The sequence below is a fragment of the Cyclospora cayetanensis genome, unplaced genomic scaffold (assembly GCF_002999335.1).
Source record: "Cyclospora cayetanensis isolate NF1_C8 unplaced genomic scaffold, CcayRef3 CcayRef3_contig_83, whole genome shotgun sequence".
NCBI lineage: Eukaryota > Apicomplexa > Conoidasida > Eucoccidiorida > Eimeriidae > Cyclospora > Cyclospora cayetanensis.
The window spans coordinates 21,651-47,480 of NW_020312756.1; the positions used below are offsets into that span (position 1 = coordinate 21,651).

The following is a 25,830-nucleotide window of genomic DNA, read 5'->3' on the forward strand; positions in this document are numbered from 1 at the left end:
ATATACATAAACAATTTACATGAACTGCGACAAGTGCGCTGTGCACTTGGCTTGCTGGAAGGTGGCATTGTTGCAATGGTGTCGCAGTTCACACAGTTGCTTCATCCGATGGCGAACAACCCCAAGTGCCTGAACGTAATACTCAACTTCAACTCAACTGTTTCTGCGAGTGTGCGTGGCCCATCGCTACAGAACATACAATCCCAATGATGGAGGAGCATCGATTGAAGACTGCCTCGAGTGTCCTGGAGGAAAAGACTGCAGTAGCAGTGGAACCGCAGAGCCCCTGCCCTGCCCAGCCTCGTACTACTGCCCTTCGGGCTCGTCAAAAGTTTTTGCTTGCCCTGTTGGGACGTTTAGGTAGACTATAGAATTATGCTGCTATATTGACCTGGAAGCAACTGTGGTTGAATGAGAGAATTCCATTATTGCGCACAAGGTGTTGCTATAAGATTTCTCGACATCACTGTTCATGCCTACTTTCAGCAATGAAGTCGGACTCGTTTCAAAGGACCAGTGCACCCCGTGCCCAGCGGGGAAATTCTGCAGTATTGCCAGCTTGGCAACTCCGTCCGGCAATTGCGAACCCGGTTTTATATGCTACGGCATGGCAGAAACACCTACACCTACAGACGGCAAGACAGGTGAGAATATTAGTGCTCATTTGTAGAAATTACGCCTGCACTTTGTGTAACAAAATATGTGCTCTGATGAGTTGCATTCCCGACATTTGGAATGCAATGCCACCGGCTTCAAGATTGTCAAATAAATCGTGCTCGCAAGGTTTATGCCTCATATTGCCAGCCAGTGGCGTTAGAGAACCATTACATGTGTGCTTCGCAGGAGATATGTGCCCTCCCGGAGGCTACTGCCTGGCTGGCGCAACAGAAGTCACTCCATGCTCACCTGGGTTTTACAATCCTAGATATGGTGCTACATCTGCCGCTGCTTGCTTGCATTGCCCTTTCGGCTCATATTGTAGCGGCAGTGCAGTGACTGATGGAGGTATTACGGGACCATGCAGAGAAGGTTACTACTGTAAAGAAGGGTCAGCGAACGACCAAGCCTATCCCGCACCACAGGGCTCGTTTGCTCCAATGCGCAGTAGCAGTCCGATCCTCTGCTACCCAGGGACATTTCAAAGCGCTCAGGGCCAGGCCAGCTGTCGTGCATGTCCTGCTGGAAAGTACTGTCAGAGGATTGTAGGTCATTGAGGAACACATACAAACACCATGCTGCCATGTAGAATCTCCGTATTTCTCAAGAGCAGTGAATGATTGCATGTAGCATCAGCCATGAATACGGCGGCCGCAAGTATGGCGCTGCTTCGAAGTAGATGTCTACCCGACATATCGTACATGTGACACCAGGGTAGCTGCATTACTATTATGCATGTCGTGTAGCTAAACTGGGCAGAAGCACGTGAAAGAGCTTAGCCTAGAATGCTGGCAATCATGCGAATAGTCCAAAAAAGGCTGTATATGTAGTGATTGAAGGTTGACAATAGCGTTGCACGTACAAGCGTATACTGCGTGTCTTGTAGGCGCACGTGCATTTCTACTCAGGGAATGACTGATGGGACGGTGTGCCCAAAATCATCATATTGTCCAGAGGGGTCTGTAGCCCCTGAACTTTGCCCTGCAGGAACCTATTCCAGCAAAGAGGGCTCGCAAGTCAGTTCGGATTGCTCTCCTTGCTCTGAAGGAAAATATTGTGGAGCGAAAGGCCTTATGGCTCCATCTGGAGCCTGCCAAGCTGGATTTTACTGCGGCGGAGGAAGCGCCTCATCTGCTCCACAAGTAACTTTGTATATGCCGCCAAAGTTTTGTGCTTGTAGCTCTACCGCGGAAAGGGGCCAGACAAAAGCAGGCAATATAGTAGTAGTGTGTGGGCTTTGCGCTTTGTTTAACACAAGCTTCGTAAGTGTTTTTTTTCAGGCCCAAAATGGGGGTAACCAGGTGTGCCCAGCAGGACACTACTGTCCAGCTGGTAGCCGAGAACCTTCTCCATGCCCAAAAGGGACCTATCTTGGTTCACAGCAGGCACAAAGTGAAGCTGCATGCCTTCCTTGCAATCCAGGAATGTGAGAATTGCTGCCCGCTCTCACGATCCATGGCGCAGGGTCCACCAACCTACAACACTCTTCAGGCAGCCATGACAACTACACTCTGGTTTTCTCTCCTGCTGCGGTTCAGGAAGTGTTTTATTGAAGGTCTAGCTGCTCCGCAGGGACCGTGCCCTCCTGGACACTACTGTCCAGCAGGTAAGGAGCTCTGCCTGATAAGCACGCAATTCTTGGCAAGGCTCCGCGGAGCTGTTGATTTATTGGACTACTTACCACCAGATTGAAACTCTGTAGACTAGTTGCCTTTGCTTGAAGTGTGGATGACTCTCTATTAAATTATGTGAGGAACAGGCCAACAAGCAATTCCGTGCAAAATAGGCCACGAATGCCCTGAAAAATCTGCAGAACCCTCTCCTTGCAGACCCGTAAGTGAACTCAGCAAACTTCGGCAACGGCTAGTGACGATTAAAAATCTATAGAACCTAAACTACCAAACCATGCGATAATGTCTGCGCTATGTAGGGGACATATGCAGCTTCTGAAGGAAGCGCTCAATGCCAGGAATGCCCTGCCGGATATTACTGCTCCGATGTCACTGTAGTCCCAGAGGAGAGTAAAAAGTGCCCTAGTGGCTTTTTCTGTCCAGCAGGTACTGGGTATGAGAAGGAAAATCCCTGTCCACAAGGTTCGTCTTTTTGCCGTGACGTTGCGAGTGGCAGCTCCTGAAATGTTGATGTCTGATACCTCGTGGGAGTCCCGCCAGTCTTGGTCCTAAAGAAGGAGTGCTGCCTTGGTCTACTTAGGTCCCTCCCCGCCAAGAGCAGAAACTTTGAGTCACGATTCACTCCTACATTTTTAGTTGTACCCGGACAGCTTACTGTATTCTAGTCGCACTTAAAATGCTGTTTGAATCTTCAGGGATGATGAATCAAGAAAGCGGTGCTCACTCACTAGACGCCTGCCAGCCGTGCCCAGCAGGCGGATACTGCACAGGGCCAGGCGCTGCTACCAAAAGTGGACAGATCGACGGCGGATACTATAGCTCTAGTGGCGCGATATCTTCCAAACCAGTTCCCGGTAGCAAGATGCTATAATAAATAGCTGAAAATTTGTGCAGAATCTTACTGAGAGCCCTTATTTAAGTGCCTTGTAACCTCCACAGAAAATGGGGGAAGTAGTCATGAATCTGTTTGTAATCAGGCTGCAGATTGCTCGCAGCAGTTTTTGGGGGGCAATCGACACCATGCACAGGATTCGAAGGCTCGATAGAAACATTTGTCGAGGCCCAGTTACAATGCCTTAATAATGACCAGTGCCAAGGAATAGTCGAGACTCCGGATGGGGCCTTTTTCCTCAGGTTAGACAGGAATAACATCTGGATCCGCACCAGAACCTGCGACGCTTTTGATTAGGTAGACTTAATTGCTATATAGTTTAGCTACAAAAATCGCGGAAAGTTTAGGCACCGTATGTATGGGCGACCATTACACAGTGGCTAGAAAGTCAGTACGACAGAACGTTGCGCCTTTGCACGTGACAGAAATGATCCTGTACTGCGAGCGACTGCTTTCCAGTATATTTACTAGCAGCAGCTCCATTGTCTGGCTGATGAAAGAGAGTGTTTGGAGACAGAAATCTTTTTGCAGGTGTGGAACCTATAGCAAGGAAGGGGACCAAAAGTTCAACTTGTTTTACCCAAAACACTGCACTATCGGAGGGGTGTGCCAGCCGGGGACGTACTGTCCACCAGGATCAGCACAACCACAGCCATGCCCTAGCGGGAAATTTTGCGCTGCTTACGCCCTCGAAGTGCCTTCTGGGCAATGCACCGCAGGATACCTATGTCCAGAGGGTACGTAGAGTGCCTTAAAAGCCTGATCCAATAGGGGAGGCATGGGCACATCAAGGGAATGTGGAACATGGATGGACACCAGTGAATAATTGTACTTTTGTTGAACATATGCGCTGCAGGTGCAAGAAGCCCGCATCCCGCCTCGGGTTTGTGTCCATCAGGTCACTATTGCCTGGTTGAAACGAGCGCGCCCAACCCTTGCCCAGTGGGAACAATAATCAGTGGCCTGTGAGTAGTGAACTGACACAACCTAAAAACAGGGGGCATGCATATGAGCGCATGTGCAAAGTAACACGAGTGCTATGTGGGGAAACTGTTGTGTCCAGTGGGGGATCAGCAGAAGCCGATTGCTTGCCTTGCCCACCAGGCTTTTACTGTGACATGCAAGGGCTCTCTAAGCCAAGTGGCCTTTGTCCAGCAGGTATGCATACTATTAGAAAGGTTGATGCCGTTTTCCCTTTGTGAAAGTAAAGCTGTTGAAAAACTGCGTAGGTAGACGGACCACATCCAGATACGTTTGAAAGTTGGTCTGCAGTTGGAGAGCCTTTCTGCGGCAACACTTTCGCAAAACTTTTAACTAAAATAGCCAGACTCATGCGTATCGGAATCTCTGAGAACAGGAAGGTTTTGCCAAGCAGGAACACAGAGCGCACACGATGCTGAGGAATGCAAAGCAGGCCACATGTGCCCAGAAGGAAGCCCCACTGCTATACCATGCCCTCCCGGCACGAAGCAGCCGTCTTTGGGGCAAGCAACATGCATGGAATGCGTTGCTGGTAAGGCTCAAGTAGAGCTCCTTCCAGCTTAGAAAAGCATGCTGTCAATCCTTATGACAATACAGAACACTGGAAAAACTTGTACGCACAGCCAGGAGACCACAGAGTCTACCGCTCAACTTCCTCCTTGAAGGCAGTTTCAAAACACGAGGGGTTCTAAAGAGTATTTATGCTTGCTCGTATCCCTGTCGAAGGTTTTAACGGGGCTTTTGCATGCGGTTCATCAGGAGAGATATGTAGCGGGGGAACTGTAAATGGAACTAGGTGCCCCGCAGGATTTACATGCCCAGCCGGGACCATCGTCTCCACTTCATTCCCATGCCCTGTGGGCACCTATTCCCAGGCGTCCGGCGAGAGTTCCTCGATTTGCATTCCCTGCGAGGAAGGCTTTTACTGCGACTCTCCAGGACTCACCACACCTACAGCAAAATGCACGGGTGGTGAGCCTTGTGAACAAAGGTGGAGGCGGACAGACTTTCCAGGGCACCCTACATGCAGCTGTGCCTCTATACTATTGTATTTATCCCTCCAGGTTCACTCTTTGTGCGTGTTCAGGTTATTATTGTCCTCCCGGTACCTCATGGAAGGAGCCTATTACCTTTTGTAAGCATGGAGAAATATGCCCACCTGGATCGGCGGAACCACAAGATTGCCCTCCAAATCACTATTGCAACACCGTAAAGCTTGCGGAACCATCGGGTCCGTGCAGTGGTGGATTTATTTGCATTTCACGATCCACTACTCCCAGGCCGACTGAGGCGCAAAATGGGAGTGCATGCGAAGAACAAATGGCTGGACGGCCTTGCCGGAAAGGCCACTACTGCCCTCGACGTAAGATAAAAGCTCCTATCCTCCGCACTGGGTGTAGGCTGTTACCCATATGCCGAAGTCTTTACGCATAAGTAGCTGTCTGCCTGACAATACATGCAGGCGTCATGCTCAGTGCTTCCTATCTAAAACACTGTGCATACTGCGGCAACTGTTGTGGACTCATCACAGCGGCGTCTCCCTTGGTGGCAGGGACAGGATTCCCTGGCACTGGTGGTGACGGACTCCCTGGTCCGCAAGCGACCCTGATGCTGCCTGCATACGCTGTTGTGGACTTGGCTAGTCACGACGTATATATTTCGGATTACAGCAATTTCGCTGTGAGGGTGGTTTACGGCGATACAGGTATGGGGTCAAGTGCAATGCAATGAGAGCCCGCGTTAAAGGCATGTGGATGGAGAGACCCTTCACAGTTGTAGCCCGAACGATTTTTGCAAAGCTTATTGCCGTAGGGTACAGGTATCTACTAATTTCCAGATATGCCTTCCCAGGTACAATGGATACCGTGGTGTCGGCAGCCACTGCAACGGGATCCCTGAGCTGGATTCGGACAGCTGGACCTGTCGGTCTTGCTTTCTGCACAAATACGAGAAAATTGTACATTTCCTACCCCGGTTCGTATTCAAAAATTTCGCTCGACCTGAATCGCTGTGTTTGCCTGTATAGGGCGAGAGGCACTGTGCGCCAATTGAACTATTCCATCTGCAATAAATTATGCTCCTGACTTCCTTTTGTCAGGTCGAAACGCTATTGTGGAGTACGATGTGGCATCCAAAGCGCTAAAGCCACTGGAGAATATTGGTGCAAGCCTTGCGAATCCACTAGGCTTGGCGCTTGATGAGGACTGCACTAACTTATATATTGCCGACAGTGGAAATCACAGTGTTGTGAGACATACGTTCGGCACTGATGGCATCACACGCATCATCGGGACAGGCACAGCAGGTCAGTATATTTGGTAGCATAAAAAATGACCACAAGCCTTTTTCATCGGTGCATGGCTTTGTGACATGGCAGTTACACCATGCAACGGTGCGCTGTGAGGCCTTAGGGGAGAACGGAGTTGAGACGCCTCCCGACACTATCCAGCTTAATTTACCATCTGGGGTGGTCGTAGACAAACAGCAGCTTTATGTTGTGGATTCAGGCAACAAGCGAGTAAGCTGAGATAGCCTTACTGTGCTTCTTTGCTTGGGACGAGTGACTAGTCCTATGTAGGCTTTTCGCACTGCATACAGTGTAGTTATATTCCCTTAGCGGGCAGCACCTTTAGCAAGGGAAACGTCCCTGCTTCTGCCCCATATTACTGCTTTCAGGTGCTGCGGATGGACATGACGAGTAATCAGCTGCTTAAGTCGATTGGGAGGAGCCTCCTCAAACAGTCATCTGATGCTGTTGGAACGGTATCAGATGCTGATTTGACTGCCGCATTGCCGAACACCCATGCTTCTATGCTCAGTAGCAGTACTGGCACTAGCGTCCGAGCTTCATACGCATACTTCGAGCTGCCAGTATCTGCAGCACTTGCTCTCCGGAAGGTAAGGCGGCCAGGTGAAGGGCACAAGTAATGTATTTCGATCTATAGCCGATGTCACAGTAAAACACAAGGCAAAGCTGGATGCGTAATAGCATCCCCTATGCTGTGTGCAGGACAAACAAGTGCTGGTGGTCTCTGATGCTGGGGCTAGAGCGTAAGTAACACTGATACAAGACATGCGTCTTCTTGCAGTCTAACGAGCTGGGCCTAGCCTCCTTATTATTGCACGTATCCGCATCCTTCTTGATAAATTGCCGGCTTGTTTAAAAGTTACAAACTTCTTTTGTCGTGCAGCCTTCGAGAGGTTGATCTTGACGCAGAAACCATGTCTACGTTAGTGGATTACTCTTCTTGGGAATCTGCTGTAGTTGAGAAAGCAGCAAAGAGTATTGCAGCTACAGGACTGCACATGGCATTCCACGGCGTCAGTACTTTCTACGGGGTAAGGATAAAAAAGCGTGACAAATGGCTAAATATGTATCAGTGTGTAGTAAAGCACAGATCTTGATCTACTGTGTTGTTCATTTTCGACAGTTGCTGCTATGCGTTGTGATAGGCAGAACAGAAGCAAACAGGAGTTCTCTTCGCTGATAGTTATATGCACCGAGTTCGCCGAATCGAGATAGAGACAGATCTTTACTCGCTAGATCCGACCGTTGATATCCCATGTCCTGCTGGTAGGACCAAGATGCGGCTAACAGTGGTAGCCTCCGTTGTGCCAGCAGGTCCCCGGGCTCAAACAGAATAGTACTGAATCAGGCTTACACAGCGTGAAAAACGCTTCGATTTTTTGGGCCGATGACGTCACGTAGTCATTTATGTGGCACAAAGGCTTTTTTCCTGCAGGAACATATCTACCATACACTGGAGCGGCTTCGGAGTCTGAATGCATAAAGTGTCCTTATGGAATGTACTGCGCCGAAGAAGGACTCAGCGAACCACAAGGAGCTTGCTATGAGGGATATTACTGTCCTCGAGGATCGAATTCACCCACGCAGGAGGAGTGCACTGCTGGCCACTTCTGCAAAGCACATGCTGGTACAGCAAGCACCCCAATGTAATTTTGCATAAGGCAGTCTATGCCCACTTGGTAAGACCCCAAGGACTTTGCTTGGGGTGCTGGCTGCTCAAGGTGTTGGATATGCTTTTAGGCCTCTACAGCTCTGATGTATGGTGCCTCCTACAGGTGCTGTTAGCATTTCTGCTCCGTTGCCCACTACTGGAACGCTATTACGCTTCCTGGAGGCTAAAACGGATTTGGAGGTGTCTGCGAGAGCAAGAACACTCACATCTGGGTGGTTTAGAAGTGGTACCACTACTACGTGCTGTAGAGCTGAAGCGTGCCTCAATAAATTGGATGGAGACACGAAGGAAGAGGATTTACTCGTGATAGAGCTCGAAAATCCTATGGACCTCGTCAACATTCGCATTGAAGCGCAGGGGGATCAAACGAATACGGTGGGATAGGGCCTCTACTCACCCTCTTACGCAGACCTTTTATCTTGCTTTAGTATTATACCAAAGTGCAAACCCTTTTTAGGGGATGGTGCTGACTTCGTTTAGCAGATATCCTTTTTGAAAACTGCAACAGGCCCTTTCTTGACGTGATCCATCTGGGTCTCTTCACCTGTGATAAGCAGTAGAGGGCATTTTATAATACTATTTCTACTCAATGCAGTCCTTTATTGGAGCTGAATTAAGGCAAAAGGGCAGTTGCTCCAGTTTCTGCGGGAGAAATGTCGAATCCAAGGAATCCACATGGCCCGTGACCAATATGCATCAAAAGGGGAAAGGAAGCCTATCTCTACCAAATGCAAGCCACTACGCCATCAATGTAGAAAGCAGCGCTGAGGCGATGACACATGTACAATCAATCGTTCTGCGCTTTCATCACAGAAATTCATCTGGCCTTGTGCGTGTTGAGCTTACAACTCGGGATACCAGAGGTCAGCCTATTAGATAGCATAATTAACTCAGTTTGACTTGAGATACAGTTTTGAAGTTATCCTTATAGCTAGCAAGCAGTAGTACACCTCAGCCCCGGAGCACTTTTGGAATAACGGCATGGATCAATTGCTTTTCAGCCCTTGCGCAATTGTCGATGGCGCCTCAAAGAGCTGAGAAGTTTGATAATCTTTGCGAGTGTTTCTGCTTCCAAAGGCCCCGTAGCACAGCAGCAGTGCCAACCAGGAACATATCAGCCAGATACCGGAGCAGCGAGCTGCGTGGTATGTCCCGATGGCTACTACTGCGACGAATTCGGTCTTACTACACCTAAAGAGTGCCCAGTGGGCTACATATGCCCTAGGGGCTCGACGCGAGCCACATCGCATTATTGCAAACTTGGATGGATATCTACAGTAAAGGCATCAACAAATACAAGCTCTTGCGCACCGTGCGAGCAAGGGAAATTCTGCGCTGAAAGAGGAGCGAGCGCATCCACTGGTGACTGTTCAGCTGTATGTACTCCGTATGACAAGACCAGTCAATGCCCCTTGCAGGGGCGGTGGCTCGAGCTACGTGTGTAGTACATTCTTTGTCTTCTACGGCACTCTGTTAGGCTTTGCATAAGAACAGTTAAAGGTAGGCGCATAGTGCTCGAAACCGCCCTCTCCTGATCAAGATGCTTTTCCCAATCTTCAGGGCTACTACTGCACAGAAGGATCTTGGACTGCCACGCCATTGGCTGGCATGATACATCCAGACACAGGAGAGGAGTCAAGTGTTGGTGATGTGTGTCCACCAAACCACTACTGCCCTCAGGGAGCATCGAAACCTACTGCATGTCCAAGGTGAGAATACCGAACCGTTTGGCTCTCAATGAAATCAAAAACCTCTAGTCTATCTGAGCCGTTCGGACACCTGCTCATAAAAGAATTCTATGCGGACTAAACTTGAGCATCGCTAAGGGGGTGTGCAAAAATATTAGGGGCATCGGTATCAGGGTCGCCAACAGTGGTTCTGGTGTAACTCTTCTCTGCCTAGTAGGGTCAGTCATTAGCAAAATGGGCAGTCAAAAGCCTTTTCCGGCTGCAAAATAATTTTCAGCACTGGCGCCCTCCGGACATTGTGCCACAAGATGCTTGCTTGACTGGCGTACTTGCAGAGGAACGTTCTATCAAATCGGAGGAGCCACTTCTGCTGACGAGTGCTTTCAGTGCTCAGCAGGATTCGCTTGTGTTAGTGAAGGTGTACAGATCCCGTGTGCAGCTGGATATGTTTGCTTGGAGGGGGCAACCACAAGTACACCTACAGAACTGCGTATGGGCAACAAGTGCCCAGCGGGCTCTTACTGTCCGGAAGGTTCATTTGCCGAAAAGGCAAGGTGTCACATTCACAAAAGATAGCGTTTGGATATGAGCAGTGCATGAAATAAGTCGTGAAACGAGGTTGTGCCATTCTTCATGCCGGAAATGAATGCAGCTGAAATCTTAGTACACAGATTATGCGGCACTAATGTAACTTTGCGCTCCTCAGCTCTGCCCTGCTGGCACATTTAGCGCTGCAGGCCAAGCGTCCTGCACTCCATGCAGCAGCGGCACTTACTGCCCTAGTCCAGGAGCTACAACGGACGGCCTACCTTGTCCCAAGGGTCACTTTTGTGGCAAACAAACATCCATACCAAACCCATGTACTCCTGGGACACTCCAGGACGAGATTGGCAAAACCTCTTGCAAACCGTGCCCGCCGGGCAAATACTGCTCAGGATATAGGGCAACAGCGCCCACTGGAAGCTGTTTTGCCGGAGTAATCTGCGTTGAAGGCGCAACCCATCCGCTTTTTATCGAAGATGTGTACAGGCTTGAGGACAAGAAAAATGGGCTTTGCCCCCCCGGCCACTACTGCAACGAAGGGGCACTAGAGCCAGAGCCATGCCCTGAAGGACAGTTCCAGGTTTGATACCAGACCCTAACTTCAAGAATGTGTGCATAAAGCGCTTGTGTCGCGTGCGTGTGATCATGAGCTGCTTCTTGAAAAGTGGCTAAGCTACACTAGACACGCATTACTGAGTAGGTATATAATGTTCGTGACTCAACGCTGATATGCTTGGTTTCGTCTGCAGGATAAACCCGGAGCTAAGGCTTGCATGGACTGTCCAGCAGGCAAATATTGCTCTGGGAAGGGAAACACAGCTCCTACTGGGCCGTGTTTTCCGGGTTATGTTTGCTATCGAGGCTCCTCAACTGGACAACCGGACGATGGAAGCACAGGAGAACTTTGTCCAAAAGGATGGTTCTGTGAAGCTGGCACAACCCACCCCACTGCGTGCCCTCCAGGCACACATACTGACAAAGCCGGTCAGCAGACCTGTGATGTATGCACAGAAGGATTCTATTGCAACACAGCTGGGGAGGAACCAAAAATATGCCCATCCGGAAAGGTCTGTGAGATGCACCCTGCCAACCTACCCTTACTAATACTTCCTGATGCCATGTTTTGGTGGGAACTAAGCAATTGTCTCCAGAAAGTACGATGTTAGTGGCTTTCTGGCGTTGGTGCGAGCTTCAGATATGCCCGGAGGGCAGTGCACAGCCTATGTTGTGCCCGCTCGGCTCAATACCCAGTGAAGAGCCTGACGCTGACGATACCTGTGTTCCATGCCCGGCTGGAAAATATTGTAGGGGGGCGATCATTGCTGGGGAATGCCTTGCAGGGTACGGTATTCAGCATGGATATAGCTATCAAAGTCCCATTCAATCTGTTTGCATTTAGAGTATCGAACCCACTGCACGCATTTCACAAGGAAGGCAGATTCGCTTTGTGAAGCAGCTTCGCTGCGAACCACTTGTGCTAACACAGGTTCTTCTGCGGTTTGGGAAACTGGGTGCCTAACCCGTGGATGGAACAGGTGAACAATGAACCGTACGTGCCGCCCAGAATTGCTTCGCAAGGCAGCATGACGATGCTGACAATGGAAAACTGGCAGGAAACTGGAGAGGAAGGATATGGTGGCATACCGTGCCCAGCAGGGCATTACTGTCCTGCTGGAACCACAAAACCAATTGCGTGCCCTGTTGGGAGCGTGCGGCAAGGTTTAATGGGCCGGTGGGAGACTGATTGTTCGATCTGCCCCAAAGGGTGAGTTGTAATGGGGCGCCATTGATGATTTGGCTTTCTGTGGATTCCGCGGGCGTTACCAAGCCTGTTAAAAGTAGGATGCGTGGTAGCTCGGAACATGCATTAAGTTGTTTATTTGGGTAGATGATCTCGGCATATCGTGCGTAGTTGTGTTTTGCAGTGCATTGGAATGCGTGGCATGGTGAGTAGCGGTGACTCAGCCCCTTAAGCGCGGTGTTTATTAGTTGACTGACTACAACCTTTCAGGTTCTTTTGCCCATTGCTTTCGCTCGTTCCTGAGCCCTGTCCAGCTGGTCACTTTTGCCCTTTGGGCTCTACGAAGCCACGACCTTGCTTTGGAGGCACCTATAACCCTCACCAGGAAGGTAGTGGGACATCTTCATGCTTACTGTGCTTGGCTGGATATCTGTGTCCTGGTGAGGGGAATGGTGAGCTTGGACCAGAAAATCAATGCCCTACAGGACATTATTGCTTGGAGGGGAGCCAGCAACCTATCCCTTGTCCACCAGGAACTTACGCAGATGAGCAAGGCTTGAAAAGTGAAAGCGGCTGTAAGCCATGCTCAGGTGAGTAGCCCTCTCCCGTATTATGGGGCTTACTGTCCAAATAATTTTTTTCTGGTAGTAGGAGCTAATTGATGAAGAGCTTGAAGGTCTAATGTTGCGATGCACCGCTGTAACTCAAGCTGTCTGCCCACAAAGCATCCCACCACATGTTCATCACAGATATGGTCAACCCTTATAGGATAATCGAGATGTCTTTATATGCTACAGTACAGAGAAACATCCCTGAAAAGTCTTGCAAATACAGGGCTGAGTTAGTGAAGAGGTGCTCTTTATTGTACGGATGCGTGACGAACGAAACAGTTAACTGATCAACATGTGGATGTTTTAATGCGCAGCTGGAACCTATTGCCCTTCGGACGGCTCATCAGGGCCTGGGTACCAGTGCCCCGCAGGGCATGTCTGTCCTTCAGGCACTGCGATCCCACGAAAGTGCTTGCAGGGGACCTGGTGTCCTGCTGGAAGTGGCGAGGCGCAAAAGTGTCCTGCTGGAGCAGTGTGCGCAATAGGTTCAGGAGCACCACAGTCATGCCCCCTTGGTTCCTACTGCCCTCTCGACAAATCAGTTCCTATCCCGTGCCCAGCAGGCTATATAGGCTCTGTCGACCGGTCCGATACCAGCTCATTGGATACGGGATGCACTATATGCCCGAGGGTAACAAATGCAACGTTGGCTGCACAACTAGAAGAGTGACAACCTTGAGACAGCGTACTGTACGTTGCAAGAGCCAGTTGAACAGAAGACAAAGCGCACTATTAGCTACAAGGAGTGCGTTTGTTTTGCCATATTTTTGAAGGGTACTTACTCGGATGAAACAGGGATGAGTGAATGCCTGCCATGTCCCCCTGGCTACGTTTGTCTTGAAGGCTGCAGCGCCAGGTAAGACGCAAACCAGGAGTGCAAATGACCAGTCACTATATAAGAACCGGTGAAAGAAATAGAGCCCGCTGTTGGGGAGTTGGGGCAAGTATCAAAAAAGGGAAAACATTTTCTAGGCATGAGGGAAAGCTGCAGCTATCCATAAGATCGCCGCCAGCGCAAATGTGTGCAGCATGCCAACAAGCATAGAGAGAGACAAAGGCTACAGGTGTCCACCTGGGACATATTGCCCCTCAGGATCTAGTAAAGAAGTATTATGCCCTTCAGGGACATATGGTCTGCAAGCGGGTTCCTCAAGTATTGACTCTTGTTTCCCTTGCCCTGTAAGGCTCGCAACTTTTGGTTGCTAGTAGGCTGTGAGGTACGGCATTTGAGTAGCTGCGTGATGAGGAGTATTAAGCGTCTTGCACTCTCACAGGTTATGTGCGGTGCTGCAGTCAGGAACTTACAACAATATGGAGGGCCAGACAGGCTGCATACTTTGCGGGGCCACTGCAACATCAAATTCACAAGCAACGTCTTGCTCCTGCAAAGGGACGAATAGATCGTTTCAATCAGCTGACAGGTCATGCGTATGCCTATCAGGATTCCATTATATTCAGGGGCAGCAAGACCTCAGTGATCAAGATGGAGTTGAGCCTTGTCAACAAACGGTATGGCAATAATCATCCAAGGAACGTGCTATGGACAGTCCCACAGACTGAGTTTGCCTCGTTCTGATTCTATTCGATTCACAGACAACTACCATTGATCAAAAGTGCTAGTTATAAGGCTATTTGTGTATGCAGCTGTACGACGAATGTGGGGACGACACTTCACGTGACGCTACAGGGGCGTGCAAGACCCCGGATGAGGTTTGCACCAGTCAGTGCGGACCTGGCGGAGGCAGCTTCAGCAGCATTTCAGGCCTGTGCATGTGCGCCGGCAGAAAATCGCTGGATGAGGTGTGTGACGAAACATGTAGAGCAGCACGTCCTCAAATGATCCTGAATAATTCGACGATAGTACTCGACGATCCTGAAAGCCTCACCGGCGATAGAGAGTTTGCTTTGGATGAACTAACATCCCAATGGGGCCTGGCTAGCGGCGCATTCAACTGCAATGAGCGCACAGGATGCACTGTCCGGATTTTCGACACCACTCTAGGTTAGCCTTTTCAAGATATCTGATGTACCGATTCACCTGGATGCTCGGTTTCTGTAAAAAAGAAGCCATCAACAATGCAGTTTTCGGCGATCCAATAGAAGCAGCTGTCATTTCGTCGACTAAGACATATGAGCCTACTGCCCTCTAGGTATTGTCTGTGCAGTTGTCACAATGATGTTGTGCTCCAATTATGCAGCGAACATGAACGGGCTCGTCGGCGTACCACAAAGCCTCGTGGATGATATCGATGAGCGAATTCAACAAGTATCGAAGGACCAAAGCAGGCTGAGTGCAGAAGAAATAAATATACATTCGTCTGCAGGGGGTTCGGACTTTGGCTATTTTGGTGTGTCAGATCCAGTGCAATGCTTGCCACTGGGTACCACTGTAGCTTGGTACATTCGCCCGAGCCCCAACCCTATTTATCCTGTGTACCTCCGGAACAGTTTGCTGAACACGAACAAAGAATTCGATTATGGAGCATTCAGGTGAGATAATGCTGCCAAACCCAGCTGTGCGCTCTCATAAGAATGTAGGGGCATCGTGACTGCACAAAGTAAAATTTCGATTATCCTGTTCTCAGGAGCCTCGACAACGAAATGCAAGCAGGGGAGCAGAGAATCCTTTTCCTTTTTACATTCAATGAATCAGGGTTGTACACGTTTGGCCTGAATTCTGACCAGAACAAAATTTTGGTGCTTCGAGTTATGGAAGCTAGGAGGCTGTGCAGGGAAGATGCATTGCTTCCCCAGTTGAGAACCGTTGAGACCTTGGCTGCCGTCGCTGCTCAACTCCCGTCTAACATAGAAGCTACCAGCTTGTTCATGGCTGCGATACTCGCTATAGCCATTGGAGTGATGGGAGTGCTTGTCTTTCTGGCAGCCTGGATATTTACCCACCAGCGTCTTGAAAACTTTAGAGCATGCTCCAAAGCCTTGAATATCCAGTTGCCGCCTAGAGCAAAGTTAGTCCAGCCATAAAACTCATCATGCAGCCAGCTGTAAGTATCAGCCATTGTTTGCTGTGCTCACATGGTTGTGGAGTCTGATGTACTGCGAGCTGCTTATGCACAGTGATGCTACCGTTGATGAGATGGCCGACCTTGTGCTCCATACTCAAGCTAAGGTATCAAGGAAGGAGGACCCTGGGGTATTGCGCGCAAGGCAAGCTTTGGCGAAGAGGCTAGATATGCAAGATCCACGTGTATTTATCGCAGTGCTTATATTAGCAAAAGATATTCAAGAGAAAACCGAGACTCAGTGTGAACAGATAAGAACGCAACGTTGTGAGGGTCTCTCGCAACTGGTCGAAATAACAAAGTCCATGAAGCATGAGCTTGTTAACCAGATAAAGGAAGCTGTGAACTCAGAAGTAAGACTTGCTAGATAAGAAAAGGACACCTTCAATGATACACATGCGCGAGGGGTAGAGGGCAGAAGCAGCTATCCACTAGTCTCAAGAAACCTACTTAGTCAAGTACTTGGAAGCGCTGCCGCAAGGATCAGCTGTCTAAAGCATTACTCACGTTCCGTTACCAAAGCATACAGTTGGTCTACAGAAGTTTTGGGAGTGCTGTTAACCAGATAGCTTTAGCAAATCGACAGATGCAAATATCTAAGTGCCCCGACATACTTTGGTTCTATGGTTACACGATGTCGTATTCCGTTTAATCCATTGTGAATAACTAGGCGTGGAGCAAGGAGGCTGATGAGCTTCGAGAAGATATCCTTTCGTCTCTACTCAGCCTTTTAAGCCTCAAACGAATTGATCTAATCAACAATCTAGCACGGATGGGAAAGGAACACGAGGAGGTCAGCTGGATTTGGTAGAAAGCTTCTCTGTTGAGAAAATAAATCTTGCTCTCCTGTTGGGTAACCGAATAGGATGCACGGTTGTTGCACTAGCTGTGTGTTACAGGTTATGGCTCTGAAAAAGAAATGTACCCAGCTACTTTGTCTACAAAGTACAAGTGAAATAGGGTCACAGACAGATTCCTTGCACTCAAGCATGCTGCTGCCAGCTCTCGACGAAAAAGGACAGGCGTCAATGTCATCTAACAAGCCCTCAGTAGAAGAACAAGTGGAAAGCCTTCTTGAGGAGTTTAGAAGAGCGCAGGCGGATGCTGATGACAAGTTGCCTTGTGTAACTGAGCTATACAAAGCAAAACTGAAGACCCTTCTCAATGACGTGAGAAAAAGATGCACGAGACAGGACGGTGACCTACATCGATACTAATATCCCTTGGTGCATGCTGTGGATTTATTGCCTTTCCCTTCCGAGTGCGTGGCAAACAGATACAAGAAGAGACCCAAAGTGCACTGAAGAAAGTAATTTTAGCAAACATCGAAGAATTTGTAAGTGTAGGGCTTTCTGTTTCAGCCACTCATCAGTTGAACAATTTACAATGCGCTGTTGTTTCATCACTGAGCCTGCTTCCTCCACATTACCAGCATGCGGGTTGATGCTACTGCTGCTTACGCACTCAGCTGATGATTGGCAGCGCAGAGCTGGAGCTGAGCTCGGCCAAGGCCAGTCTAAAAATGCACCAAGATGAGGCCGATGAGCGCCTAACGGTTGGGATTTACAACATCGTACGCTGAACAATAGGCATCCTGATGCACCGATGATAGCGAGCACAAGGTCTCGTCTCACCATTAAATCAATGCGCATTGAGAAAAAAGAGTACACTGCACTGAGTCCTATATGTGCTTTTCAACGCTGTTCCCTTGACGAGCCAGATGTGCAAGGCCGTTCGGCAATTTGAGATATACGGAGCCGCCATTGAGCGTGAAGTTAACACCTGTATCAAAGCAACAAATAAGGCTTTCAATGATGCGAAGGCTACGATAAGCACAAGCGCTATGAATTCAATGGAACCAGCCAACGTGCTGAGGGCAGCTGTAGCATCGAGCCTCAAGGTGAGCTTCGAACGCTCCAATGTAAACTCCAAAGCAAAACTGTACTGCCTAGCGTACGCAGAGCACGGAAAACTCTTTTAAAGTTACATATAACGTTAGGGGTGAAGTCTGTTTTGAGGGGTAATCTTTATTTGTGGCTGGGTAATGGGTGGATACAGGAGGCACGCTCACGAACGCAAGTCGCCGCAGGGCAAGCCCAGGATATTATCTCCACGTTGGAGGCAGAGGCACTAGAACAAATTACATCCTGGAACACAGACTACCAATCAGAATTCGAACACATGCATGATGTAAGTGTCACCAGAGTCACCCATAGGGATTAATTGTCTCTGAAATAGTCGAGACCAACTTTGCGTGGCTTGTACTCATCTCACGTGCAATGACCTCAGACTGTTATTACGGCACAAAATGATGTTCTCAACCGCGCCTATGGCACTGAAACACGACTACTCCTGGCATCGATGCAAACTACAAGAAGTCGACTGCTGGAGCAAATACACAAACGGTACAAGGCGATTGGCCTTTTCCAGCCTAGCAACAGGTGCCGATAATATGACTTGTTCACGGGGTCTCTCCAGTCAAGGATGGAAACGCGTGTCAAAGCACTGTTTCACTTCAGGCATGAGCGAATCCACGCCATTCGATGCTCGAGCTTATTGGACGAGCTGCAAGTCACACTAGATGCCAGTATTTCAGTCACCGGCCGCAAAAAGCGGCAACAGCAAATCGATGAAGCTGTTGACGAGGTGGGCCACACTTCAACCAGCTTGGTGGCAGCCTCACATTTCTATAGGGCAGCCAAAAGTTATGCCTAGTATCGGCAAGCATGCGGCATGCAGGTATTACCACAAAGCGTGCTCCGTTTTACAAAACGCTAAACAGCTTGGTGGACTGCTGCACTGTACCAGACCTAAACCTTTCGCATGTGTGGATATTGAGGTGTCATGGTTGCTACAGCTGTGGAAAGTAGATGATGAGAGACACGCCCTTAGAGTTCCTGAGGCTTTTGTCCCGCTCTTCAGGATGCTGCGATTATGTGACTCCCAACATACAGGTTTCAAAAGAGCTGGGCCGACTTCGCGATTCTGAGTTGGAGTCAGCAGCTACTACGCTTGATCGCGCAATCGCTTCAAGAGCAGAGACTGTTAAAAATAGACAAGCTGCATTCAGGTCCCACAAGCTTTTAGTGCTACAACGCCTGCGACACGTAGCCATACAACACAGTTCAACCAAAGCACAGGCTACGTTTGCGCTAGTGCGCCGAGGACTACTAATCCTTTCTGCCCAGTTAAAGGTTAGTATGCGCTTGACACCACGGAAAAGAAGTTATGCCATCTGCGGTTTCGGCAACGCATCCTTTTAGGGGCATGTGTCCAATTGTGTGTAGCTTTAGTTATAAATATGGTAACCCTTCTGTGTCCTATGAGTCCAGGCAGCCATGCACTGCGAAGCAGCACTCTTTCAGCATTTGGCAAAGTATGGAGTAGACCTGGCGGTAGGGAAAGCAAATTTACCGATCATGTCAACCGTAGTATCTCGAACAAAGTGGACACATAAATCGTAAACCAGACGTAAAGTAGTTACTCAAGACCATCGTTCGCTGGTAATACTCATTTGCTCTTGCAGACAGTACTTCAGAAGAATCCCGATAATATTAATGCGGTGGGGACCATGCGGGAGGAGTTGCAGATTCAGCATCGGAGCGTACTGGCTGAACATAGAGAGAAGACGCTTGAAAGCCTCCGAAATCAACGGGAAGAAGCAACTGAAGAGCTTTGGGAGCTGGAATCTAGTGCAAGGAAAAAGCTTACCGAGGAGCATCATGATCAAACAGAACAGATCCAGCTTACCCGTGTATGGATCGAAGAGTACGAGCGGTCTAGAATACGTTCTTTTCCCCAGCACGAAGCTTTAAAGCTGTCTGCGTGCCGCACTACATATTGACCTCACACGGAAGCTTGAGGGAGAGCCAAAGGAGAGTAAAAGGCCAAATGGTAACTGGTTTCCATGTTTTCAGGTCACTGCCAAATTTCTGCAAGTGAGGCTTGTGAGCGACATGTGTGCAGCGCAGCTGCGCAGGAGGATGCCGCAAGAAATGAGTACGAAACCAGTGTTTTCAACATCAGAAAACAGCACTTAGAAGGAATCCGAGAGCTCGACCATATCAAGCTGCTTGCATCATTCAAGCAAAAGTTGCTGAACAGGATTAATGGGGAATTTTTGACACGCGCAGCTGAGGTACCCTCATAGAATCCCAACTTAACTCGCAGTGTACACTCTTATTCCCGCAGTTAGCAGTTTCCACTTCTTCTAGTGCTTTTCTACCCCCATCCAGCTTTTCTTTTATAGAACACTGGCTACAAATATCCAAATAACAAACAGAATGCCAGTTGGACGGCATATGCATCTTTTCACCCAGGCAAGGAGAGATGGCCTAGATTCGGACGCTGAAGAAACACTGCTGGTAAGGGCATGTGACCTATCCACACCGCCCAAGCACGATGTGAATATCACCGGTACCTGTTTGCATACATACAAACCATTTTAGTAAGGTCGTTACTTCTTCATGCAGACAACACCCCACAAAAAACCCGCTACACGATAGCCTCCGCTTTCGTCATCCAGGTTGAAAGTTCCTCATATGTGCCTCTGCACTTGTGACCGTTGTATGCAGCAAAAGTGGAAAAATGCAGCAGCAGATCTGGAACATATCATAGCTCGCGAAAGAGAAGTATATCGCCACTATGCTGAGAGAATGTGCATGGTTCAGAGAGAAAAAAATTTCGAAGCGTTTGCTGATTCACAGGAGCGTCGGCTGAGACAGACAGCTTTAACAAAGTCTCTAGTGAGAATCTACACATAGCCTCATTGTGAATCAGACCTTCCTACTAAACTCTAAATCAGAAGCAGAGGATACTGACTAGTCAAGGTGACACTACGCCGATATCGTGGCACGATAAGGGCTAAGCTTGCATTTCAATAGACTTTCCCGTCGCCATGAACACAGCATGTAAACAAAAAGAGGCTGCAAGGCCTTTGATAACAATATAATAAAAGCTCAGAATTAGTTTAAATCAACGAGAAACCGTATATTAGCTGTCTGCGGGTTTTGCGCTTGTCGGACCCAAATCGTCTTTCTTAACGGTTAGACATTAGGTTGTCTCTAAACACATTTCGCTTCCATGCTGCTGCAGGAGCTGGCGGAAGCACGAGAAAGCGAAGAATATCTTCATGAGAACCTTAGGTTCAGCATGAATGAAGTACAAAGGATCGTGTGGAGGAGTTGTGCCCTGTCAGGGGGAGGCACTACTCTGCAATCGTATGCCGATGTTCACCAAGTGTGGATTATTGCCCCTGGAAATAAGCTTTACAAAACAGCTACTGAGTTGCAAAAGCAGCTACGCTACCGTCGCAAGAAGTGTATTGACTATTCCACGATAAAGCAAAATTCTGTTGAAAGCGGGTCTAAAAGAGCTATAGCAGTACTGCAGAGTCAATCCATTCAGGAACTATCTGATGATACGAGTGATACTGAAGAAAGCAGCAGGTAGGAAATCCAGCATGACGATATAGTAAGTACCAGCGTGTGCAATGTGTTTCAATGCCGTTTAAAACACTTCTTCCACAAGGCCCCCTTCTCTGGTGCTGACATTCTTCAGGGGTGCTGCCGTTTTAGTTCAAGCGGATGCACCAGACACCATTGCAGATATTGTATCAGATGCACAACGAAGACTAGAAGAGGTGCTTATTGAGATTGCAAAAGAGCAAGAGGTACATCAAACTGCACCACTAGTCCCAATGTAATCATACTGAGCACTGTATCGTCAGGTGGCCCACAGAACCACAAATGTATTCCATTTGCCATTGTGCTAGTCTTATTCGATGATCATGTTTCCAATCTTAGGATGCAGCGGAACAGGAAAAAGTCGAGATACAACAAGAGTCGGCACAACTGCAAAAGATGCATGAGATCGCCAAGCGGAAGCTAAGTGACGAACATAGAGCAAAACTGGCACTGGTGACTGATGATGCAAAAGAACAGCTCCTCAGAGGTACGCAACAGTGCCATCAAAAAGTCATGGAAGTGCCACCAAAGGTAGCTGGGTTTCAGCTATTTTAATTCATCTGAACATGCCTCTTGAATGCCGCACTGGTAAGTGAACTGCAGCGGAGTCTGCTTTACTAGAAACGTGGGATGCAATATTGCAGAGCATGAGAACGCGCTCAGCCAGATGGACGCAGCGCTGGAAGCTGAACAGAAGCAGCAAGAAGAGCGTGCTCATTGTAAATTTATTGAGCGCCAGCAGCGTCTGCTGCAAAAGCGCCGCGAAGCCGAGGAGCAGAAGCAAAAGGCAGTCCAAGCCGCCGAGGCAGAACTTGAGGCACGCCTCATCGCTCTGGCCAGCAAGGTGCGTCTTAAACAGAAATGCCACTGCAAGGGCAATACATGTATGTTCTGATAAGCACATAATCTACAAGACTCTTGGAGTGTGGCCTTTGCTTTTGAAGGAGAAAGCTGTTGAGCAGGAAGAGCTGCAGCGCTTGGCCAATCAGGGTACCGATACTGCTGCAGTAGTCGAGGTGGGGATTCGGCTGTGCTAAATGGCACAATGTTGCACATACGCGTTGTACACGACAAGAACAACACATGTTCTGTTCATTATAGTCTAAGTAGAAAGTAACATCCCATTGCCCCATAGGCTGCTATTGCTGCAGCTGCTTGCTCGAAGACATAACAAGGAGGTATCATGCCTCCTTCAAGAGCTGTCTTTGAAAAAGGCAGAAGACATAAGCGCGAAAATCGAGCAGTTCTGGAGTGCCAAAGGAGGGAGGAAGTTCGTGACAACATAAGTGCCCTTCGTTGACGGCAGTGCTCACTTTAGCTGCTACCTCCTGCCCCCTTTCTTCGTATTTACGTGCTAGTACCAAGCCAAGCCTTCGCGCTTGTTTGTCTACTTCCTTGCAGCTGCGACAACCGCCCCGATGATGTGCAGATGTTATACAAGGTAAGCTAGTACACTATCTGGCGAACAAGTCCTTTTCAATTCACAGATATAGTGACGTTCAAACGTGTCGAACTCGATGACCGTTTGCAGGCCGAGCTACAGGAGCTTCTTTTCGTGGAGACGCAGGCGGTATGTGTCTTGCCCATGTATCGGTTTTTAAAGTCACCTAGTTGCACTGAATGAATTTATATCAATATTATAATGGGGGCTGGGTCCTCTTAAAAACAAAATGATATAGCCCGACAGGGCAAATTGAAGACCGCACCACGATTGGGTCCTTTGTATGCCAGGCCGAAGACCGTATGACTTTGCAGCTGCAGGAATTGCAGCACAAACAAGCTAGTGAAATAGAGGACATTTTAAAGCATATGGAATGTAGATTGAAAGCGAAGCAGGAAAGAAAAACAGTGCGCTTTGAGGGGATTTGAATCTACCACACACGCGGACACAGTTCTCTAAGAGAACACCTAGTAGTCTAGAACGGTGGAATAAACATCTTTAAGACCAATAATTTTGTTCATATATAAGTCAAGTACATTTATCTGCAGAATCTGTCAGAACAAGAACAAGCCTTTCAATTGAACAAGGAGGCTGAAGCTGCAGCACAAGAAGAAATTGGAATCCTTGAACAGCGCATGGTGGAAGAAGAGCAGCAAATCATAAAAGAGATGGAAGAAAAACGCCATGCATACGACAGGCTGCTGGGACAGCTGCGACAGCGAAGGGAGGCAGAGGAACGGCGACGCGTACTACGGCAAAACCATGTGAAACGAATAGAAAGAGAGGCGCCGGGCAGCGAATTGAGCCATCTTATGGGCCAATTCGCCGAAGATACAAAGTTGCTTGACAAAGCATTAGCAGAAGAAGCTGAACGGCAGCACAGCATTATGCGGAAGAGGGCACTTCTTAGAAATGCCGAAAAATCTGAACGCTTGAATACGAAGCGGCTCGTTGAAAAGCAACGGTTTCTTATTAATCAGAGCGAGATTCGGAGACGTGAAATAGCGCTTGTGAGTGGCCGCCCACCAGCACGTCAGGTGGTAAATAGCCCAAAACAGATAAGCTACGGGATGAGGTTGACCTTTGCTGCGGGATAGCCCTTTACAAAATTTTTCCTGTGGTTCTTTGCATTTGACTCCCCATGGGCTTGCTGCTTTTTTACAGAACACTGCGAGAGCAGGCGCAAGGACCCAGAGGCATATGGTTGAAACAATGAACAAGAAAGAGCTGGAAAAGAGGTATAACTACGGTTGCTAAGACGTTCATATGGCTGGCATTCCTTGGTAGATAAATATTTGAAACTGACCAAACTGGGTCAAGCCTTATCTGGTGAAAAACAACCTGCAGGTTTTAAGTCCCCCAAGTCTTGTTCTACCATCGAGTATTCAGTGCTAAAGTAATTATGGAAACAATGCGCTTTTTCATTCAGAATGGAGCTTGCACATCGGCTAGAGGAGCAACGGAACTGGGCTCCTATTTGGCGGGAGATCTTTGAGGAGGAACAGAACGCCGGCACGTTCGATTCTTGGGAGCATGATGATGAGCAAATTACATGTGAGCTTTGCCAGTATTAGCCAGGATTGGAGACTCATAGCAATAGGAGGGAAGCAACAACCGGAGAGTAGCCCTATCAGGAATCGTAACTAAACAAAGTATTTTCTTGTGAGACCTTAATGCTCAGTCGCAGGGCACTTTGCAACAAATCTGTTGCACACGGAGCGGATACTCATCAGTGAAGCGGCCTTCATGCGTGAACTTCTTGGAGGTTTCCGAAAGCTGAGTTATATTCTTTCATTGATTAAATTGGCTCCGAACACGGAGCCCATGCGCAGTCAAGACGAGATGCCAGGCACATCTTCCGAGAGTGAATCCTCTGTCGAATCCACTGGCTCAGAGGTTATTACGACCAACTTGAGCAATAACAAGAGCAGCAGCAAGAGCAGCAGACTGGACTCGAGTAGTGATTCATCTGCCTCCCAGGTCTCCTTAGGATCTAGTTCTGGCGACAGTAGAGTTAGCGGCTTTGAGGTATCGTCGAGCACCAGTGGATTATCAGCCTCAGAAGGCAGAAGTCAAAGCAGCTGCACTTCTGGTGACTCCAGCAAAAACTCTGCCATCAGTAAATCAGGAGATATAGCTGATGGCTTGAGGGGCAATCCGAATAGGGGATAGACTGAGTTAATATCCTGGAAACTTCTGTTAAAAAACTTACACGTGTATCGTGCGCAGGAGGGGGGAGAATATGCCCGAATCTTGATATAGATTTGCCAAAGGACTAATTAAGGCCGAGCCTTGTGTACTTTGAATATACTGTGGTTCATGAAGACATATGAAGGCATGTGCATTGAAGGTATTTCCAGCTGCCATGGTGCACGTATGCTCGCAACAAGCAGCTGCGTCGTTTTTGCCCGTACCCTTTGGTAGGCATAGGTAATTTACTGCTCTGGCAGGCCATAAGAAGTGCTAGCATCACACCTTTACTTTGCCGGTGTGAAATTGAGGCTCCCGAGTCGCAGAGGGGTCTCTGCTTCCATTCTAGGCTTGCAAAAGCAGCTACATTTTTGTACAGTGGCATCTTAAATGTGGTTACACGCCTTAGACTGCAGATGGTCCTATTCTCCTGGAAAATACTGCTACATCATGTGATATTGGATGCAACATGGGAAAGATGAATTAGACGCTAAACGCGCACTAAACCGCCCGGGAGCGTTCAAATTTACTGAATAATTTGACCTGACTTTTACAGAAGTACTACGAAGAGACCCAAGTAGTAGAGATGTACTTCACCTAACGTAGAGGCAAGATGGCAGCATGAAGCCGTTTCTGGGCAGGGACCATGTTTCCAGCACTCTATCCAGTAGTGTCTCTTTTGTAAAGAAAAAAATTGGCCAGCCCGTAATCCGAGCTAGTCCTATTCCTCGTACTTCGACACAGACAAACGAACATGTATAAAACCCATTGTGGTAGTAGGAAAATACCTGCGGGCTCTTTCGCCTTAGAGTTGCAATGGTAGAATGTCTCTTTGAGGTTCATTCACTATCGATTCGCAGCATGGCATTCTAACCCCTAGTGTGTAGTTCGCATTTGAGCCGTTCGCTCAAAGCACCGACTAGCTGGTGGGGTGCCCAAGTAGCATGATCACGGAGCCTTGTTTTTGTGAGTACCTTCAGCAGTGCAGAA

At 48.4% G+C, this 25,830-nt stretch overlaps 3 protein-coding genes across 3 annotated transcripts; all 3 read left to right on the forward strand.

Annotated features, from left to right (window-relative positions):
* The first annotated feature begins 209 nt into the window (after positions 1–209).
* On the forward strand, positions 210–670 carry LOC34621619. Its single transcript, XM_026335861.1, has 2 exons — positions 210–360; positions 495–670. Exons 1-2 carry the CDS (start codon positions 210–212, stop codon positions 668–670), a joined length of 327 nt encoding a protein of 108 aa, XP_026191646.1.
* A 70-nt stretch (positions 671–740) lies between these two features.
* LOC113146958 (signal peptide, CUB and EGF-like domain-containing protein 3) lies at positions 741–2,087 on the forward strand. Its single transcript, XM_026335862.1, has 2 exons — positions 741–1,202; positions 1,566–2,087. The coding sequence occupies exons 1-2, from the start codon at positions 741–743 to the stop codon at positions 2,085–2,087; spliced, it is 984 nt and encodes a 327-aa protein (XP_026191647.1).
* A 901-nt stretch (positions 2,088–2,988) lies between these two features.
* On the forward strand, positions 2,989–24,822 carry LOC34621620. The gene is given in 53 exon segments (XM_026335863.1): positions 2,989–3,142; positions 3,266–3,422; positions 4,244–4,338; positions 4,538–4,693; positions 5,249–5,524; positions 5,693–5,866; positions 6,260–6,466; positions 6,573–6,679; positions 6,838–7,059; positions 7,172–7,212; positions 7,353–7,500; positions 7,615–7,735; positions 7,905–8,115; positions 8,255–8,516; positions 9,702–9,866; positions 10,536–10,952; positions 11,122–11,526; positions 11,986–12,104; positions 12,384–12,703; positions 13,039–13,355; positions 13,498–13,580; positions 13,753–13,903; positions 14,018–14,233; positions 14,369–14,726; positions 14,923–15,214; positions 15,310–15,672; positions 15,770–16,151; positions 16,415–16,537; positions 16,644–16,913; positions 17,213–17,317; positions 17,465–17,644; positions 17,803–17,934; positions 18,034–18,149; positions 18,264–18,390; positions 18,699–18,938; positions 19,077–19,139; positions 19,271–19,512; positions 19,711–19,882; positions 20,064–20,108; positions 20,319–20,489; positions 20,839–21,191; positions 21,304–21,415; positions 21,549–21,696; positions 21,854–22,053; positions 22,154–22,225; positions 22,361–22,479; positions 22,611–22,650; positions 22,741–22,779; positions 22,941–23,057; positions 23,199–23,660; positions 23,815–23,888; positions 24,080–24,204; positions 24,332–24,822. Coding segments are annotated over 53 exon segments (10,257 nt in total).
* The last annotated feature ends 1,008 nt before the right edge of the window (positions 24,823–25,830 follow it).

Coding starts and splice junctions, on each gene's coding strand:
- LOC34621619 (XM_026335861.1), top strand. CDS start 210: ATGGAGGAGCATCGATTGAAGACTGCCTCGAGTGTCCTGGAGGAAAAG. Junction 361..494: donor TGCCCTGTTGGGACGTTTAG/GTAGACTATAGA, acceptor TCAGCAATGAAG/TCGGACTCGTTTCAAAGGAC.
- LOC113146958 (XM_026335862.1), top strand. CDS start 741: ATGCCACCGGCTTCAAGATTGTCAAATAAATCGTGCTCGCAAGGTTTA. Junction 1,203..1,565: donor GAAAGTACTGTCAGAGGATT/GTAGGTCATTGA, acceptor ATTTCTACTCAG/GGAATGACTGATGGGACGGT.